This window comes from Mesocricetus auratus, unplaced genomic scaffold (assembly GCF_017639785.1).
Source record: "Mesocricetus auratus isolate SY011 unplaced genomic scaffold, BCM_Maur_2.0 Super-Scaffold_100037, whole genome shotgun sequence".
Classification (NCBI taxonomy): Eukaryota; Metazoa; Chordata; class Mammalia; order Rodentia; family Cricetidae; genus Mesocricetus; species Mesocricetus auratus.
The window spans coordinates 9,800,858-9,819,656 of NW_024429215.1; the positions used below are offsets into that span (position 1 = coordinate 9,800,858).

General features: G+C 53.6%; 1 protein-coding gene across 1 annotated transcript; it reads left to right on the plus strand.

Annotated features, from left to right (window-relative positions):
- The first annotated feature begins 1,803 nt into the window (after window positions 1–1,803).
- Window positions 1,804–15,187, plus strand: Znf444 (zinc finger protein 444). The gene is given in 5 exon segments (XM_040734019.1): window positions 1,804–1,846; window positions 11,188–11,529; window positions 13,700–13,808; window positions 14,535–14,851; window positions 14,854–15,187. Coding segments are annotated over 5 exon segments (1,038 nt in total). The 5' UTR covers window positions 1,804–1,834; the 3' UTR covers window positions 15,112–15,187.
- Window positions 15,188–18,799: the final 3,612 nt, after the last annotated feature.

The following is an 18,799-nucleotide window of genomic DNA, read 5'->3' on the forward strand; positions in this document are numbered from 1 at the left end:
AAGTAAATAAACTAAAAAAAAAAAAAGAGAGAGGCAGGATCTCTGTGAGTTCGAGGCCATCCTGGTCTACTGAGCGAGTTCCAGGACAGCCTCCAAAGCTACAGAGAAACGCTGTCTCAACATCCACCCCCCCAAAAAAAGTGTATATGGAATGAATCCAACTGGAGTGTGACATTCCGCATACAGGAAAGGAATGTGACATCACAGGTTCTAGAAATAGAAAAGCAGCTCGCGTGGCTGGCACACTCAGCAAGATGAGGGACTCAGAGGGGACAGCAGTGGGCCAGGCTCAGGTTCAACGCGGCCACCCTCTAAACTAGCTAGCAGACAGCTGTAGCAACTAGGAGAACGGTCTTGTCCACCTGCGCATTTGGTAAGGACAATAGCCAGCTTCTGCTTCGTGCATGCTTGCCCTTGTCGGGCGCGGCCGCCTTTTACAAAGTCCAGTGAGGAGGGGAGAGAGAGCCTCGGATCTGTCTGCTCCCCTTGCTTGGAAGAGGCACCCATCACCGGCTGGAGAGGGACGGCTCAGTTCTTCCCGAGTTCAGTTCCCCGCAAGCCCACCGTAGCTCTCGACCGTTTATAATGGGATCTGACGCCCTCCTCTGGCCTGCAGGCATTATGTGCAGACAAAACGCGTAAAATAATAGATAAAATACACAGGAAAAAACCCACACATAAATAAAATTTTAGAAAAGAACCATCCATCATTCGAAATACAACCTCTCATTACCTTCCTTCCCTCCACCTCGAGGGAGGTAGGGGGAGATGAGAAGGAGCCGGGAAGTGGGGGGGGGGGGGGGCGGGGGCGGGGCTGCAGAGATGGCAAAGAGGTTAAGAGCACAGACTACTCCTTCTGGAGGACCCGGATCCAATTCCCGGCACCCACACGGTCGCAACGGTGTGTAACTACAGTTCTGAGGTGTCCCACGCCATCATCTTCTGACCTCCGCCTCCGCGAGCACCGCTTGCACGCGGCGCGCGGATTCCCCAGCAGGCAAATCGCCCGTACACATTACAAAAAACAAAACAAAAAACCCCAAAACCTTCTTCCCATTTCTGAGGTAGGTAAATGGAGGCTGCAGTCTGTCCGATGAGGTACCAGTCACGCCGCTTGACAGGTGGATAGTCGTCTCCCCCCCCCCACACACCCCCATTCACAAGAGGGGAAACTGAGGCCAGAAAGCGGGCCAGCCTCAGCCTTCCTTTAACCTATTACTGAAGAAGGGCGAAACTGCAACCGTTGTCAAGGAGACGGATCTCCCAGCGATGACTCCGGGAGAGCTGAGGCCGGGCAAACTCCAAAGGGTGCGTCCTCCACCGGTTTCCACGACAACGCCCCCCCCTCCTGGTCCCTCCCCGGCCCAACTGCGCATGCCTACGGTCCGCCTGCGGGGCGTCTGGGTGCAACCTGGGAAATGCAGTCCGAAATCGGAGGCGCTCCGTTCGCGGCGGCGTGCCCAATAGGGAGCGGGTCTGCTTCTGGCACATCTTGAGAAGCGCCGCGTTCCGTGCAGGCGCGGAGGGCCGGCTCCCGGGACGCACGGGCGCGCGCGAGTCGACCAATGGGAAGCCGCTTCTGTCGCGCTGCTTCTCGGGAGTTGTAGTTCCAAGCTGGAGGAGGAGGAGGAGGAGGCGAAGGAGGAGGAGGAGGAGGAGAAGGCGGCGGCGGAGGAGGAGGAGGAGGAGGAGGCGAAGGAGGAGGAGAAGGGGAGTGGTTGGGTAGAACCGGCGATTCCCAGTGTTGGGGTGAGGTGGGGGGGGACGTGTGTGGGGGAGGGTGAGTTTGGCGCAAAGCCTGCTGGGGCATGGAGTCCTGGCGGGCTGTGTGCGCATGTGCGGGAAGGTGAGGGTGCTTGGGGGGCCTCGCCCTGGAGAGTGAGGTGAGCTAGGTGGGGGGGGACCCGGGGGTCGGGTGTACGGGGGCGGCGGTGGGGTTGGGGGCGCGGGCAGGCGGGTCCCGGGGAGGGGGACTCGGGTCTGCAGGGAGGGAGAGAGGACAGGAAGGGTGGGCGGTTTTGGGGGGACGGCGATGATCAAGAGGCTGGGGCCGGCGGGGGTGCTGGGGGCGGGCCGGGGAGCGGGAGGGACGGACGGGACGCACGCGAGGTGCAGGCGCCGGCGAGCTGGAGGCCTGGGGGTGGCCGGGGTGCTCGAGGGGGAGCCCTGGGCATGGCGGGGCGCTGGGTGGGAGTGCGACCCCGCCGAGGATGGATGCCTGCGTCTCCGGGACCCCTTGGAGAAGGACGCAGGGGCAAGGGGTTCATTCCGGGGCGTAGCAGCGTAGACGGCTTGCAGGCGGCTCGCCCCGTGCCCTGCGCGCTGCTCGCGTAGGTTCACGCGCACCCCTGTCGTCGAGCGAGCGGAGGAGATTCCGGAGCCCGAGACCCTGCACCGTGCACGGCCTCGTTAGCTCGTCGCCAGAGGCGAAGTTCGTTAATGCGCCCCAGGGGCTTGGAGAGACCGACTTGAGCAGGGTTGAGATGGACTTTTTAACTCTTCTTTTGGTTCTGATCCTCTCCCGGCTCAGCCTCCCCAGTGCTGGGATTACAAGCATTGGGCCGGCTGTTCTGTTTAGTTTTTTGTTTTAGGTAGGGTCCCGTGTGGCCAGGCCTTGAACTCCTCCTCCTGCTCTTCCTGTCTTCGCCCCAGAAACTGCTGGAAATGCACCACAACATGTCTTCTTCACCCCCTTTATAGCCCATTTTAACACCTGTCCCTCTGTTTCACATCGGCTTTGCGTAACTTCTCACAAGGAGCTTGAGGGTAAACTGGTGTTTATAATAGTAAATGCAAATTTGAGCACTCAGGTGGAGTTTTATTGCCAGATGCTGTTCTGGGTACTTGTTGTTTTTTGTTTTGTTTTTTCCTTCTTGGTTTTTCCAGACAGGGTTTCTCTGTGCAACAGCTAGCTCTGTAGACCAGCCTGTGTTTTGTTTTGTTTTTAATGATTTTTTTTAATTACGATTTTACAGTTCTAAAATTTTTATTGCTGACTTTTTAAAAAAGATTTACATTTTTTTTATGTGCACGGTGTTCGGTGTTCTGCCTGTATGAATGCCTGCAATGCATCCCAGAAGAGGGCGCCAGATCTCATTACGGATGGCTGTGAGCCACCATGTGGTTGCTGGGAATTGAACTCGTGACCTCTGGAAGAGCAGTCAGCGCTCGTAACCTCCGAGCCATCTCTCCAGCCCCCTTTTTAGTCATTTGTATTTTATGTGCATTCGTGTTTTGCCTGCCGTGTGTGTCTGTTGAATCCCCTAGAACTGGAGTTTACAGTTGTGAGCTGCCGTGCTGATGCCGGGAATCGAACCCGGGTCCTCTAGAAGAGCAGCCGCCAGTGCTGTTAAACACTGAGCCATCTCTCCAGCCCTGCTCTGGGTATGTTTGTGCTCTTTTAGTTGCCCCCACTTTACAGCCAAGGGAATGGAGATAGTGTATGAAGGGGGCAGTTGTCCATTGCCCAAGGACACATTGCTGGTAGCGGGCTGGAATTCACTCCAGTTCTGCAGCTCTTGTCCCCCCGAGTAAATATTTGGCGTGTTGTGTAGCTGAGAGCACCGAGTCCCCAGTGCAGATCCCTGGTCCTTTGAACGTGGGGCCGCGAGGTGGAAGTAGGGGACCCTGGAAGTTATACACTTCGGAGGATCAAATAAAAAGCAAAACAAACTCAGATGGCTCGATGGTAAAACTGCAACTGTAGCCGGGCGTTGGTGACGCACGCCTTTAATCCCAGCACTCGGGAGGCAGAGGCAGGCGGATCTCTGTGAGTTCGAGACCAGCCTGGTCTACAAAGCGAGTTCCAGGACAGCTTCCAAAACAATACAGAGAAACCCTGTCTCGGAAAAAAAAAAAAAAAAAAAAACCAACAACTACAAAAAATAACTGCAAGCCAAGGACCTGAGTTTGGATCAGTGCTCAGGTAAGGGGGGTTGAGCACAGGGACACCTCAGTGTGTGCACCCTAACTTGTCATCCCAGCCGAAGCAGCAAGCCTTAGTTCCAGTGAGTGACTTTTAAAGATAAGGTAAAGACATCTAACCCCAACCTTAGGCCTCCACAGGCAATTTGCACACACATACCAAAAAAAAAAAAAAAAAACAGCAAATCAACAGCTTGGAGACATCAAAAAGCAGCAGCAAAAAAAAAAAAGGTCAGAGATTGCTGAAGGGGGACACAAAACACCTCTCCTATGGTGGCTTGGTCCTTGGGCAAGACATCAGCCGCCCATCCTTTGGGGTCAACCGAGGAGGAAATATTTACCCAATTTGTTGGCTAAGAGTTGCTCTCTGTGGCCTGGAGCTCAGAAAGGCTAGTAACTAGCTGGTGTCACTAATTGACTTTTTAGTTTTCTAAGCTCTGTGTGGGGAAGGAATAGCTAACTTTATCTCACCCGTCCTGTTTCGTCCTGTTTTTCCTGTGGGGCGGGTTTCAAGCGTGTGGGGGGGGGGGCGTGGCTTGAGCTTTCCCCGAAATCAGTAACAAGCTAGTCTGCAATCTTTATTACCCACTTGAGTTTATTTTTGATCTGGCCCCTGAAGGCCAGCGCCTGAACGTGAGCCCCAACCAGCTTGGAGGTTTTCCATCCCAGCCTTTGACGGAGGCCTCCTTTTGAATGTTCTGCACCCCCCACCCCCCACAAGGCCCAACTGTTAAGGTGTGCAGGCTACTGTCTAAGGTACAGCTTCTGGGGGATATGAAGTACATATCTCACTTAAGTGGGCTGTTGTATTTTCTCACCTCATCCATACAGGTATGTTGTCTTTCTCCATCTGGCTTTTGGCTAGCCACTTCAGGTCATAAAAGTGGATTTTCCCTTTATTGTAGGAGTTGGGTCTCAGCTCAAGGAAGTCCCCTTTCACTTGATCCAGATGTGACAGACATCTGCAGTGGGCTTTTTTTGCTTGTTTTGGTGTCTCTGCACAACAGCCCTGGCTGTCCGGGAACTCGCTCTGTAGACCAGGCGGGCCTCCTGCTCACAGAGATCCATCCTCCTGCCTCTGCTTCAGGAGTGCTAGGATTAAAGGCGTGCACCCCCACTGCCCAGCCTACAGTGGGCTTTTATAAGGGGGTTCCTGACTGCTCACACTATTTGTCAGTGGAAGCTCATGTGTTGATAGGTGTGTCTTCCAGGCTTCCGAGGAGGGAGGGGGCTGCACAGGGCTCCCTTTCCATTCTTCCTGCCTAACACCCCTACCACAGGGGGCTCCACCAGGGCTAGCTGCTTGTCTTTCCCTTTCCATCGTATAAGCGAGGACTTGATTTAGGGAAATTGATAGTTTATGGCAAGTTTTACTCTCGAGATAGTAAAGCCACAGAACACTGCGGTCTAATTGAACCTTAAAGATAAACAGGCTGAGGGGCTGGCGACGTGGTTCAGTGGTGAAGAGCACTTGTTTGTAGATGGCTAGGGTTCTTTTACACACACACATACACACACACACACACTCTCTCTCACACACACACATCAGGGTTCTTTTACACACACACACACACAAATACAAATTTATTTTTATGTGCATCGTTGTCTATATGAGGGTATGAGAAACCCTGGAACTGGAGTTACAGACCCTTGTGAGCTGCCATGTGGGTGCTGGGAATTGAATCTGGATCCTTTGGAAGAACAGCCAGTATTCTTAACTGAGCTCTCTCTCCAGCCCTGATGACCCTGGTTGAAATCCCACCACCCATAAAACAGTCTGTAACTACAGGTTTTGTTGTTGTTTGCCTGTTTGTTTTTAAGCATGCTGAAAAAGGCAGGCTTGGTCTCCCCCCACCCCCAGCCCCTACCTTCTTAATTTCTTTTCTTTTTTTCTTTTTGGTTTTTCAAGACAGGGTTTCTCCGTATTGTTTTGGAGGCTGTCCTGGAACTCGCTCTGTAGTCCAGGCTGGCCTCGAACTCACAGAGATCCACCTGCCTCTGCCTCCCAAGTACTGGGACTAGAGGCGTACGCCACCAACGCCTGGCTTAGTTTCATGTGTTTTGTATGTTTCTGGGGGGTGAGGGGAGCGGCCCTGGACATACCATGGCATACATGTAGGTTGTCAGAGGGCAATTGAAGGAGTCAGTTCTTCCCTGTGTCCTCGGGGTCCTTAGGCGTGGAGGTAAGCACCTTTGCCCACTGAGCCATCCCGCTGGGCCCTGGCACGTTCTCATTCCTTACAGGAGACCCTTTACAATGTTGGGGGTTGGGTCTCTGCCTTTTGCAGTATTTCAGCAGTAATGTGGAGCAGTGTTGAGTAGTTGATTAGTAGCGTACCATTAGGTGATCCTCTCAGCTGTATTCAATTAATCCAGCTCTCAGTAGCTCTTTATTAAAAATAAAATGTAGTTACGTCATTTCCCCCAACACCTTGCATACTCCCCATACTCCAAATTGATGGGTTCTTTTCCTTTGACTATGTGTGTGTATACATACTGTACACACACACACTATATATATATATACATATATATGTATATATGTACATATGTGTATACACACACACTATGTATATGCACACACTATATATACACATACACTATATACACATATATGCACACACTATATATACACATACACTATATACACACACAATATATATACACGTACAATATATATGCACACGCTATACATACATTATATATACACATACACTATATACACACACTATATATACACATACAATATATATACACACAATATATATATACACAATATATATATACATACAATATATATGCACACGTTATACACATACTATATATACACATACAATATATATACACACACATATATATATACACACACTATACATGTACCCACACACTGTATACACACACATTTATATATATATTTAGTGCATGGCTATATAAACATAACCTACTCAGTTCAATTCATTTAATATCACGTGTGCATGTATGAATGAATTCAGGGCTAACCATTTGGTATAGTTAAACCAGTTAGGAGACCCATCACTGAGAGAGGCTAATTCTTCCTCTCTCAATCGTCATTAGTTGCCCGTAGTTCTCTGTCTAGGGGAGGGATTCCATGGGGTTTCCACCTTCTGAGCTAGCACGTGGATTGATTTTTGTCACCCTTCCAGTCAGTGACAGCTGTATCGTTGAGGTATCAAAGTTCTCTGTCACAGCAGGCTTCGTTGTGGTTCTCTGGCTCTCAAAAAGTCTTTCCACCCCTTCTTCTGGAGTGTCCCCTGGGCCTTGGGGACAAGAGTTGTGTGTAGATGTATCCTTTGGGACAGCCCTTACAGTCCGTTGATCTCTTTATAGTGATAGTTGTGGTTTTCTGTATTGGTCTCCGTTTGCTGTAAATCGAAGTTTCTTTGATAAGAGGTGACAGCTACACTTGTCCCTGTAGATATTAGAGTAAGCTTTAGAATGCAGTTAGGAATTACGCTGGTCTAGTAAAGTTCTGCTCTAAGATCCATGGCCTCACCAGCCCCTGGCAGTTCACTAGGTTTCCCGTCCTGGAGGTAGGTTGTAGCCTTCTGATGGACAGGAGTCCTGTGTAGCAGCCGTGTGAAGAACCAGGGAGAGATCGGAAGGCGTAGAAGGTGAGCCAGCGGCAGACTGTTGGGGAATTGTGCCTAGCACGGGGTAGGCTGAGAGTAGACTAACTCCCAGCATCCTGATGACAAGTTATGGTGAAGATGAAAGTGGGGTTTGTGTGGTGTCTTCCTGTGTGTGAGAGCTGGCAAGCTCTCAGTGCCAGTTACCGAGCGCTAAGTCTGTAGGAGGCTCTTTGACTCAGCAAGAAGCCGAGGGCTCCTAACCTTAGACTTAGTGTCGCCGTGGAAACGGCGCTCCTGTCTCAGTGCCCTTGACAGGACCTCAGGAGTCGCAGGCCCGTGTTTCTTCTCGTCCTTGGCGCAGTTGGTGCGCGGTGCCGGTGGCTACGTTTGGAGAATGCTCCTGTGTGTCCCAGGGTACTCGGTTGTCTGCCCTGCAGCCACCAACGGCGCTGCCCACTCCGCATTCTGTCTGACAATCAGACAGGCCCTTCCGGATGCCACCTGGGAGCCACACCCCCTTACCCCCTCAGGTTTGGAGCCGCGACCTCGTCCAGGAACTGGGAGAGAGGCAGGGAGGGCAGCTGGCTCCCTCCGGGCTGGGGGTATTCCAAGGAAAGCGCCTGCAGATGGGCACATTTGCCAGCCCTCAAACGTAGTTTGTGACCAACTGCTGCAGTGCATTTGTCCCCACAGTGTCCCCTGACCATAATCCTAGCCCCCTACGTGGCCGTAGGAGGAAGGGACAGCCAGGGCTACACAGAGAAACTCTGTTTTCAAAATCATCCCCCCCCAAAAAAAACCCGCTTATTCTTTTTTTTTTTTTTTTTTTTTTTTTGGTTTTACGAGACAGGGTTTCTCTGTAGCTTTGGAGGCTGTCCTGGAACTCACTCTGTAGACCAGGCTGGCCTCGAACTCACAGAGATCCGCCTGCCTCTGCCTCCCGAGTGCTGGGATTAAAGGCGTGCGCCACCAACGCCCAGCAAAACCGCTTATTCTTAACGTTCTGGCCAGCTATCAGACTCTACAGTCATGGCTTGCCGCAGTAAGAAGCTTCTCTGGTCAGCGCTGACAGCAGCAGCTCGAGGTGTGCATACGAGCATATATATTCAGAAGACAGTTGGACGTGCACACCATGCCTGTGTAGCAGAGCAACAGCAGTCACTTCCTCACTGGGGCCTGTGACGTTTCCAGACGTGGGCTTTTGACTGGGTTTGTGGTGACAGGCATGAATTCCCTCCTGTGGGGTGGGCCCCAAATCCAGTCAGAAACGGAGGGTTCCCCTGTCACTGACATGCCACTTTTGCACCAGCGGGCGCACTTAATGACTCGTCGGTGACATGGCACCTTCTTGTGTTTTAGTTACATAGCCACCAGGAAACTGGGAAGAGGGAGGTTCTGCCTGGCCAAGGTTGCCCTTCTTATAAGCATTGCAGCTCTGAGGGGAAAGGCTTTCCCAACAGAAGCTTGCAGCCCTGAAGGTAACGGTGTGCTGGCAGTTGGGAGCCAAGGAATACCACAAAGTCACAGTGCACAGCGCACCTCACACAAGAGGGTTATTGGGGAGACACGAGAGGGTAACTACCTCTGCTCAGGGGAGAAGTGGCAAATGGCTTTATATAGGGTGACTTGGGGGGTCAGAGCTTTCCAGGGTGGGGATTAGTGAGATTTCAAGTCCTGAGTTTGGGCGGGCTCCGGGACCGGTGGGTTTTCAGAACACCCAGACATTTAACTCTACACTTCCCCAACTCCCCTCCCAGCCCAGCCCATACCCTTTCTGCCTCTTGTTAGAAAAACACGGGCGCAGGGCAGTGGTGGCGCACGCCTTTAATCCCAGCACTCAGGAGGCAGCGGCAGGCAGATCTCTGTGAGTTCCAGGCCAGCCTGGTCTACAGAGTGAGTTCCAGGACTACACAGAGGGACCCTATCTCAAAAAGCAAACAAACAAAAGCGTGGTTTGTACGAAAACTAATTTTTAACTTGCAAGTGGTTATCAATTGAAGGCTCAGGGTTGGGAACGAAGGCATGTGTCCCCTTCCTTCAGCGCTGGGACCCCATTTGGCACTGAGCCGTGCCGTCCCAGTGCGCCCTGCCACGGTCTCTGGAGTTGAGAAGTGTGTCGGCTCTGTCGCATCTGGAAGGCATTGGTTCTTTGCTGGCCTCCATCCCCTCTTCTGCAGTCTTGATGGAGACATCCCACTTGGAACGGAACATCCCAAGCGCTCTCGCTCTGTCCAGTGGTGGGGCTCTGTGTCTGTTCCCATCTGCTGCAGGAGGAAGCGTCTCTGATGATGGCCGAGCAAGGCATTGACCTATGAGTGTAGCCGAATGTCATTAGGAGTTATCTTACTTACTGCTGTCTTCCTTTTACACAAGAGTGGTTTTGCCCCCAGGTCCCTGACCTATCTAGTCTCTGGTTCTTGGCCGCCTGAGCAGTGTCAGGGACAGGTGCCATCTCACGAAATAGGCCCTAGATCCCAGCGGACAGTGATTGGTTACCCCCATAGATCCAAGAGGACAGTGATTGGTTACCCCCATAGATCCAAGAGGACAGTGATTGGTTACCCCCATAGATCCAAGCATGTTAAGAGAAGCTTTCCTTGAGAGAAGCCTTCCTGCCAGCCTGGTTCCAGAGCCGCTTTCCCGCCAGCCTGGTTCTAGAGCCACATCAGTCCCAAATAAACACACAGGAGGCTATATTAATTATGAAGCTGTTGGCCTTGCTTGTTTCTTACTGGCTAGCTCTGACTTAAGTAATTACCCCATAATTGTTAATCTAAGTATTTCTCTTACCGGAGAATAGTTCCGGGCTTCCTACCCCATGGCGGTTACATCTCGAACTCCTGTGTTTCTCCTTCCCAGAGTTCTCCTGGACTCCTAGTCCCTCCTATCTTGGTTCCCTATAGGCTCAACAGTACTTTATTGACAAATGCACAGGACTTCCCCCAACACAAGCAGACAGTGATTGATTGATTGCTCCCATAGATCCAAGCAGACAGTGATTGATTGATTGTTCCCATAGATCCAAGCGGACGGTGATTGATTGATTACCCCCATAGATCCAAGCAGACGGTGATTGATTGGTTACCCCCATAGATCCAAGCGGACGGTGATTGATTGGTTACCCCCATAGATCCAAGCAGACGGTGATTCATTGGTACCCCCACAGCTTCTGTGTGTCTCCCAGGCAGACCGTCATTGTCGATTGAAGGCTTTGTAGCTGGGTTGGCGTCTGCCTTTGTGTTTTGGCACTGAGCAGAGTATCTCCCAGTAGGATGAACACTAGTACTAGCGCTAGGGGTGAGGGCGGCAGGCAGGCACCAGCTCACCTTACCTGTCGGTGTTCAGTGAGTCACGGAGGTGTCATAAGCAATAGGGCCTCGCCGTCAGTTTGTGGAGAGCAGCCGGTAGCCTTGACGGTAGCCTGGATTGTTCGGGGGCTCCCCATGGGGCCCCTTTAGTCAACAACTTGATTAGAGGTACCCCACTCCTGGTACCGGAAGCGTCGTCTGATGACGAGAGATGTCGGGTTGGCCGGTCTTCTCCCTGGTCACAGGCAAGCAGGCTTTCGTTTTACAGAATAGGCAGCGCACAAGCGGGTCGTGGCTTCAGGCTGGTTCTCTCGCCCACATAAGATGAGCCGTGCCCTGCCGCCACTGACTGTCCCTTCCTACAGATAGCTGGTGACTCGAACCCGGGCCGCCCCATGGAGGCCGCAGCGTCCCAGCCGGTGAAGCAGGAGAGCCCGTCCGTGGAGGCGCTGACCCTCGACTCCCCGTGGCACCGCTTCCGCCACTTCCACCTGGGTGACGCCGCCGGGCCCCGGGAGGCCCTGGGGCTGCTGCGCGCCCTGTGCCGGGACTGGCTCCAGCCGGAAGTGCACACGAAGGAGCAGATGCTGGAGCTGCTGGTGCTGGAGCAGTTCCTGAGTGCCCTCCCCGCCGACACCCAGGCCTGGGTGTGCAGCCGCCAGCCCCAGAGCGGAGAGGAGGCCGTGGCACTGCTGGAGGAGCTCTGGGTGAGCAGGAGGCGGCGGTGGCCGAGGGGGGGGCTCGCATGCCACACACTCAGAAAGGAAGGTGTGGTCTGCCGCTGGGGTGCTTCTCCAGTGTCATCTGTGTATGGGGGGGCCTGTGCCTCCCTCAAAAGAGGGAGGGCCGCCTTGCCCGGAAAAAGGACACCAGCTAAAGGAAGCCTCAGGAGCCAGCACAGGTGGTGAGGTATGGGTGTCTCTAGAAGGTTCCAAGCCATCCAACAGGAGGCGGACAGGGCCAACTAGTCTTAGCTACCGGGTGGGGAGCTATGAGCCCGGAGCCCTCAGCCTGGTGTGGCAGTTCATACGTGTAAAAGGGGGCTCTGAGGCAGGAAGGTCATGGAGGGCCGTCTGTAGCCAGACCCTCTCTTTAGAAAGAAACAAACCCCAAAGCAGAACAAAAAGTAGGGAGTGCCGTCGGTTAGGTTGACTCACCCTGCTGTCCAGGGTTTTTTACTAGGCCTCAAGCTTGGCGACGTGGTGGCTTGCCACGGGACTGATCTGTCACTAGCCCCTCCGGAGCTTGGCTAATCTTGCACGGTCCAAACCCCCATCTCAGGCCGCTTATTCTTTTTTAAAAATTGATTAGTTTTGTCTGCTCTGGGGCCTAGGCAGAAATCCTTTTCCTAGCTGTGACATTTAAAGGTTACATAAGACTTCCCAGGAGCCAGGACAACAGCCAGCCTTCCCTGGGGCCATTAAATGACAAATGCATGTATTTGGGTGGTGCTGGGGTGGGGGTAGGGGTAGGTGGGGGTCAAGCACACACCACCCTGCATGCGTAGAGGTCAGAGGGCAACTGCAGAGTGGGTTCTCTCCTACCATGTGGGACTGGGCCGGCAGGGCTGTCAACAAAAGCCTGTCCCTACGGAGCCATCTCAGTGGTGCACCCTCTGCGCTGCTTTTAGCTGAAGACAGCAAGGTAGTTGCTTTTAATGTATATATCTAGCAGAATTTCTAAAAATCCTTCAAAGGCATGTCTGGTGATACGTATCGGGGGTTAAGTGAGGAGGATTGTGAATTTGAGGCCAGCCTGGGCTACAGAGGAAGACCGTGTCTGCAAATGAACAAAAAATCTCTTTTAGTGGTTGGGTGGGAGGGTCCTCATTATCTGGGCAATCTACAGTGGGGAAGTCATTGTTCTAATGGCTCTGCTCAGCTCCTTGGGCTCAGTGGCATAGGGAAATCCCTTCTCAGGATGGCTTTGATGCTTACACGACCTGTCTCATTGGCGTGATAAGTGTCAACATAACTTAAGGGAGAAAGGGTTTTTTTGGGGGGGCTCACAGTTCAGGGGTACAGTCTGTCACTGAGGAGAAGCCGCGGCATTCGGAGCTAGAGGCAGCTGGCTCATCAGTGACCTGAGAGCAACGGACACTGTTGCTCAGCTCTTTGGTAACAGCCCTGGCTGTCCTGGAACTCCGCTGTAGACCAGGCTGACCTTGAACTCAGAGATCACCTGCCTCTGCCTCTCCAGTGCTGGGACCAAGGGCGTGTGCCACCCCACCCGGCTCCAAGCTCTCTCCTAGATTCAGTCAGCCACAGTTAGGGTGAGTCTTAGAGCCCCAGAGGTAGCTGGGAGCATGGAAAATTAGCACAAAATAGTGTGTGTGTGTGTGTGTGTGTGTGTGTGTAAAAACCTAGAGAGAATCATCCAAGGCATATTGATTGATAGAGCTCCAGACTCGACCTTTGTACAGCATCAGAGCAGGGCGGTGGTGGCGCACACCATTCATCCCAGCACTCGGGAGGCAGAGGCAGGCGGATCTCTGTGAGTTTGAGGCCAGCCTGGTCTGCAGAGAGAGTTGCAGGACATTCAGGGCTACACAGAGAAAAAAAACAAAGTTGTTCTCTGACCCCCATATGTAGACACACACACACACACACTACACGGTGGAAAGTTTGGTTTCCAATATCCATGTCTGGCGGCTCACAACTTCTTGTCACTTCAGAGGATCGCATACTGTCTTCTGGCCTCTGCATGCATGTGTGCCTATGCAAACTCCTCCCTCCCCCCCCCCGCAACAAACTAGAAGTAAATCTAAAAAACAGACAAGAAGCAGGCAGTAGGATTTGAGAACTGCGTAAGGTGTGGAGAGGGAGGTAAATACGGGCCTTTGTAATCTCTCAATTTGCAGATGCTCTCTCGTTTCAGGGCCCAGCAACCTCCCCAGATCGGTCCTCAGCAATGAGGGCACCCCGGGATATGACGGAAGGCTCGGGGGTCAGTGTTGGAAAGGAAGAAAGTGGGGCGACTCCTGTAGGTGAGCAGCTGGCCCCTTTTCCCACCTCTTTTTTGATAACCCCCAACATCGAGGGTCCTTGTCTCCCAGGCTAAGGCAGGGACCGTCTTGTTCAGTGAATGCTCCCGGGACAGCTCAGCACGTGGTTGGGGAGCCCAGGGAAGGTGGGGGTCAGGCTCTTCACGGTAGGCCGGGTGCTGCTCTGCGCTTGCATGGAAAACCCGTAGCACCACTCAACAGATGTGGTCTCTAGAGTTAGCCCAGGCTGGCACAAGTCTCTTTCCTCGGCCTCCTGAGTGCTGAGATTACAGGCATGCCAGCGTGCCCGGTGAGAACTGTCCATAGTGCGTTTAGGATCCCAAAGGGACTGCCCGGGCGGATCTCTGTGAGTTCGAGGCCAGCCTGGTCTACCAAGTGAGTTCCAGGACAGCCTCCAAAGCCACAGAGAAACCCTGTCTCGAAAAACCAAAAAAAAAAAAAAACAAAAAACAAAGGGACTGCCCGAAGGGGTGGGTGCTGCTAAACCAGGATTGGGCCCGGGCAGCCTGATGCACAATCTGTGCACCCCAACCCCTTTCAGACCGGCTCCAGTGGCGTCGCCTGCGCGCCCCCTCCCAGGTGCTGTGTCGGGGTTCTGTGTCGTGTGCATGGAGTCTGTTCCATCACGTTAGGGTGGGGTGACTCTGCATCTCTAAGGCTGCTCACTCTGACTCTGTTCCTCCCCGCCCCCACCCCCCACCCCCGCAGGCACCGGGACCTCCGGGACAGAGGCGCCTACAACCGGGACCGCAGGGGCCACGCGCCCCTACAAGCAGGAGCCGGGCAGCCCCCCACCAGCCCCTCTGGTACCCGTCCTCCCGGCCTTCCTGGCGGCCCCGGGTACCGTCTCGTGCCCAGAGTGCGGCAAGTCGCCCCTGAAGCCGGCCCACCTGTTGCGCCACCGGCAGAGCCACTCGGGCGAGAAGCCTCATGCGTGCCCCGAGTGCGGCAAGGCGTTCCGGCGCAAGGAGCACCTGCGGCGCCACCGGGGCACCCACCCTGGCAGCCCGGGGCCCGCGCTGCGCCCCCCCTGCCGGCGCGCGAGAAGCCGCACGCGTGCTGTGAGTGCGGCAAGACCTTCTACTGGCGCGAGCACCTGGTGCGCCACCGCAAGACGCACTCCGGGGCCAGGCCCTTCGCCTGCTGGGAGTGTGGCAAGGGCTTCGGGCGGCGGGAGCACGTGCTCCGCCACCAGCGCATCCACGGCCGGGCGGCCGCGGCGCAGGGGACCGCGGCACCTGGTCCAGAGGGGGGCGGTGCCTTCCCGCCCTGGGCCCTGGGGTAGCCGTGCTGCCAAACACCTGCTTGCAGGGCCTCATCCCCCTCGGCACCCCCTGCCCCCCCCCCCCCGCCACCTCTCACCTCTTCCCTCCCCAGCGAGTGGCTTTCCCTTTCAGGCCCCGCGCTCACTCCTTCCTCCCTTCTGGAATTAGCCGCCTTCACCCGCCCCTACAAAGATCCTCCCTCTCTCTCTCTCCCTCATCCCATCCTCTTTTCGTGGAGGGGAGCCCTTCCCCGGGACACCCTTCAGGAGGGAAAGGGCGCTCAGGGAAGGAGCAGAGGGCCCTCCCCCCCGCCCCCAGCGTCCCGAGGAAGGCAATATTGGACCCCGGGACAGAGTCCCGGCTAAAGGCAAGAGGAGGCCATAGTTTCTGAGGAGCAGCCCCAGACCCAGGGTCTGGCTCTCTCCACAGACCCAAGGCATGAGGTGGGCAGAGGTGCCTGAGAAGCTTACCACAGATGGCAGGCAGGCCACCAGCATCAGAGAGAGTAATAAAGTGACTGACTCAGTGTGTAAGGAGTCTGGGACTCTCCTGTGTTGTGGGAGTTGAGCATCTGAGGCACAGGGGACTTGGGAGGGGAGGGTCCACCTCGCAACCCACATTGCAGAAGCAAGGACCAGACTCAAGCTCCGGTACCGGACACGCTCGCTCCAGTCTGGGTTGTCCAGGCTGTGTAATAATCAGGCAGGTGGTGCCCCCTCTGGGCAATGGTTCCAATTTCTATTTTCTTTTGTGCAGAGACAAGGTTTCTCTGTAGAACCCTGGCTGTCCTGGAACTCAGGCTGGCCTCCAACTGGCAGAGACCAACTTGCCTCTGCCTCCCGAGTGCTGGGACTACCATGCCATGAAGTTCCAAATAGTTTTGTTTTTAATTATTTATTATGTATGCAGGCCAGAAGAGGGCACCAGATCTCATTATAGATGGTTGTGAGCTACCATGTGGTTGCTGGGAATTGAACTCGGAACCTCTGAAGAGCAGTCAGCGCTCTTAACCTGTGAGCCATCGCTCCAGCCCTCAGTCATAGTGCTTTAAATATTGCCACCACCCTTGCCAAGTTGTTAAGTTAGGTGACCCCATGTCATTAGGGGACCCCTAGAAAACCAGTGCCAGCAGGTCTGGGACGGTGCATTTTGCCAAGAAGACCTCTCTGGCCTTGGGAAGGAGAAGACTGTCCCTTGAACTCAGTTCTGCACACAGACAGTCCAGCAGTCCGCACCTGGCTTTATCCAGGAAGGAAACCTGCGAGGGGAGGGCTGTGTGGCTTGGGAAGAAGACTCCAGGTAACTGCCGCACAAGGAGGGGGCGTGGCCGCACAAGGAGGGGGCGTGGCGGAAGGGTCTCAATGCTCACCCTAGTTACTGTTTTGTTTTTGGACAGGTATCCCCCATCCCAGACAGGGTTTCTCCTTGAATCCCTGGCTGTCCTGGAACTCGCTCTGTAGACCAGGCTGGCCTGGAACTCACAGAGATCTGCCTGCCTTTGCTTCCGAGTGCTAGGATTAAAGGCGTGTGCCACCACCACCCAGGCTTGAGTAGGAGGAGCATGCAGCAGTTGGGGGTGGGGTGTCATGCAGACTGGGGGGCTCATTTGCAATAACAGGGAACACAGGGTGGAAGCCCCGTGCTGGGCTGAGACAAACCAGTAGGTAAGGGCTCTGTAGAAGAATGAACACAGATCCATATCCATCACCCTGCACAAAACTCACCTCTCCAAGTGGATCAAGGACCTCCACATAAGACCAGATACCCTGATGCATGTCTTTGATCCCAGCACTCGGGAGGCAGAGGCAGGCAGATATCTGTGAGTTTGAAGCCAGCCTGCTCTATAAGAGCGAGTTCCAGGACAGCCAGGACTACAGATAGAAACCCTGTCTGTCTCGAAAAACCAAAAGAAAAATGTGTTCAGCATCCTTGTCCATCAGTGGAATGCAGATTAGAACTACTTTGAGATTATTTTAGCTCAATCATAATGACTATGATTTTAAAAGGGGGGGGGAGTTGCTGGGCACTGGTGACACACATCTTTAATCCCAGCACTCAGGAGGCAGAAACAGGCAGATCTCTGAGTTTGAAGCCAGCCTGGTCTACAGAGTGAGTTGCAGGATAGTCAGGGTTACACAGAGAAACTATCAAAAAACAAACAAACAAACAAACAAATAAATTGATGACAAATTCTGGTGTTAGTGTTGGGGGAAACGAACATGTAACTATTGTAATGATAGTATAAACGGGTGAAGCCACTATGGAGGGGGGGAGAGAGGAAAGAAAGATGAAGAGGGGAGGGAGCTGGGATTGACATGTGAAGCAAGCTTCTAACTTAAATTTAAAAAAGGCTTTAATCCCAGCACTTGGGAGACAGAGGCAGGCAGATGTCTGTGAGTTCGAGGCCAGCCTGGTCTATAAGAGAGAGTTCCAGGACAGCCTCCAAAACAATACAGAGAAACCCTGTCTCGAAACACACAGGAGAAAGAAAGCAAGCTAGTGGAAACTAGCTGTAGCTCACAATCCAGCTACACTACTGATCGTATTCCCAACAGGCTGTACTATCATACTCTCTATTCTTCAGCTGTTGGGGAAAACAAACCTGAAATTCACAGCTAAATGGATGGAGCGGAGAACAGTCATTCTGCGTGAAGTAACTAACCCGGACCCAGTTCCAGAAAGGCAAAGGTCGCACATTTTCTCTCGTTTGTGGGTGTTAGCTCTAAGTCTTCACATTCGTGTGTTTCACTGGATACGCACCGAGGTCAGAAAGTAGTAAGAGGTGGCGGCAGGGGCTTCCAAGGGAGGGGAGATAGAACGTGCTGATAGAAAAAATGTGCTGATAGAAATGTTTCTTCCAAGCGGAAGTCCCAGCTCACGCTGGCTTTGCGGTGCTGGCCCAGACATGACCTGGAGCTGCCTGAGTTTGGCTCCCCCTCCTGGTGACAAAGAGACGCAACCGCTCCCCTGCCCGGGAGAGGCAGTGAGGAGAGACAGAAGGTGGGGAGGAGTCCAGAACCCTGGGAAGAGGTGTGGAAATGAGGAGAAATGGTTCTGGGCCTAAGAGTGCCTGCTGCTTTTGCAGGGGACCCAAGTTCAGTTTCCAGAACATATCTGGTGGCTTGTGACTGCTTGTAACTCCAGCTCCTGGGGATCTGACACACTTTCCTGACTTGTTTTGTTGTTTTTGTTTTTCAAGGCAGGGTTTCTCTGTGTAACTTTGGAGGCTGTCGGTCCAGCCTGGCCTCGAACTCACAGAGATCCGACTGCATCTATCTCCCGAGTGCTGGGATTAAAGGCGTGTACCACCTACGCCTGACTTTACTTTCCTGACTTTATGGGCACCTGCATACATTTCTGTCTGTCTGTCTGTCTGTCTGTCTGTTTCTCTCCCTCCCTCCCTCCCTCCCTCCCTCCCTCCCTCTCTCTCTCTCTCTCCCTCTCTCCCTCCCTCCCTCTCTCTCTCTCTCTCTCTCTCTCTCTCTCTCTCTCTCTCTCTCTCTCTCTCTCTCTGTCTCTCTCTCGCTCGCGTGCAGGTGGATCTCTGTGAGTTCAATACCAGCCTGGTCTACAGAGCGAGTTCCAGGACAGTCTCCAAAGCCACAGAGAAACCCTGTCTCGGAAAACCAAAAACAAGCAAAAAAAAAAAAATCTTCTGGGAGAGACAATGGCTAACGATGAGGTCTTTGAGCCTCCCTTCTCTCCACT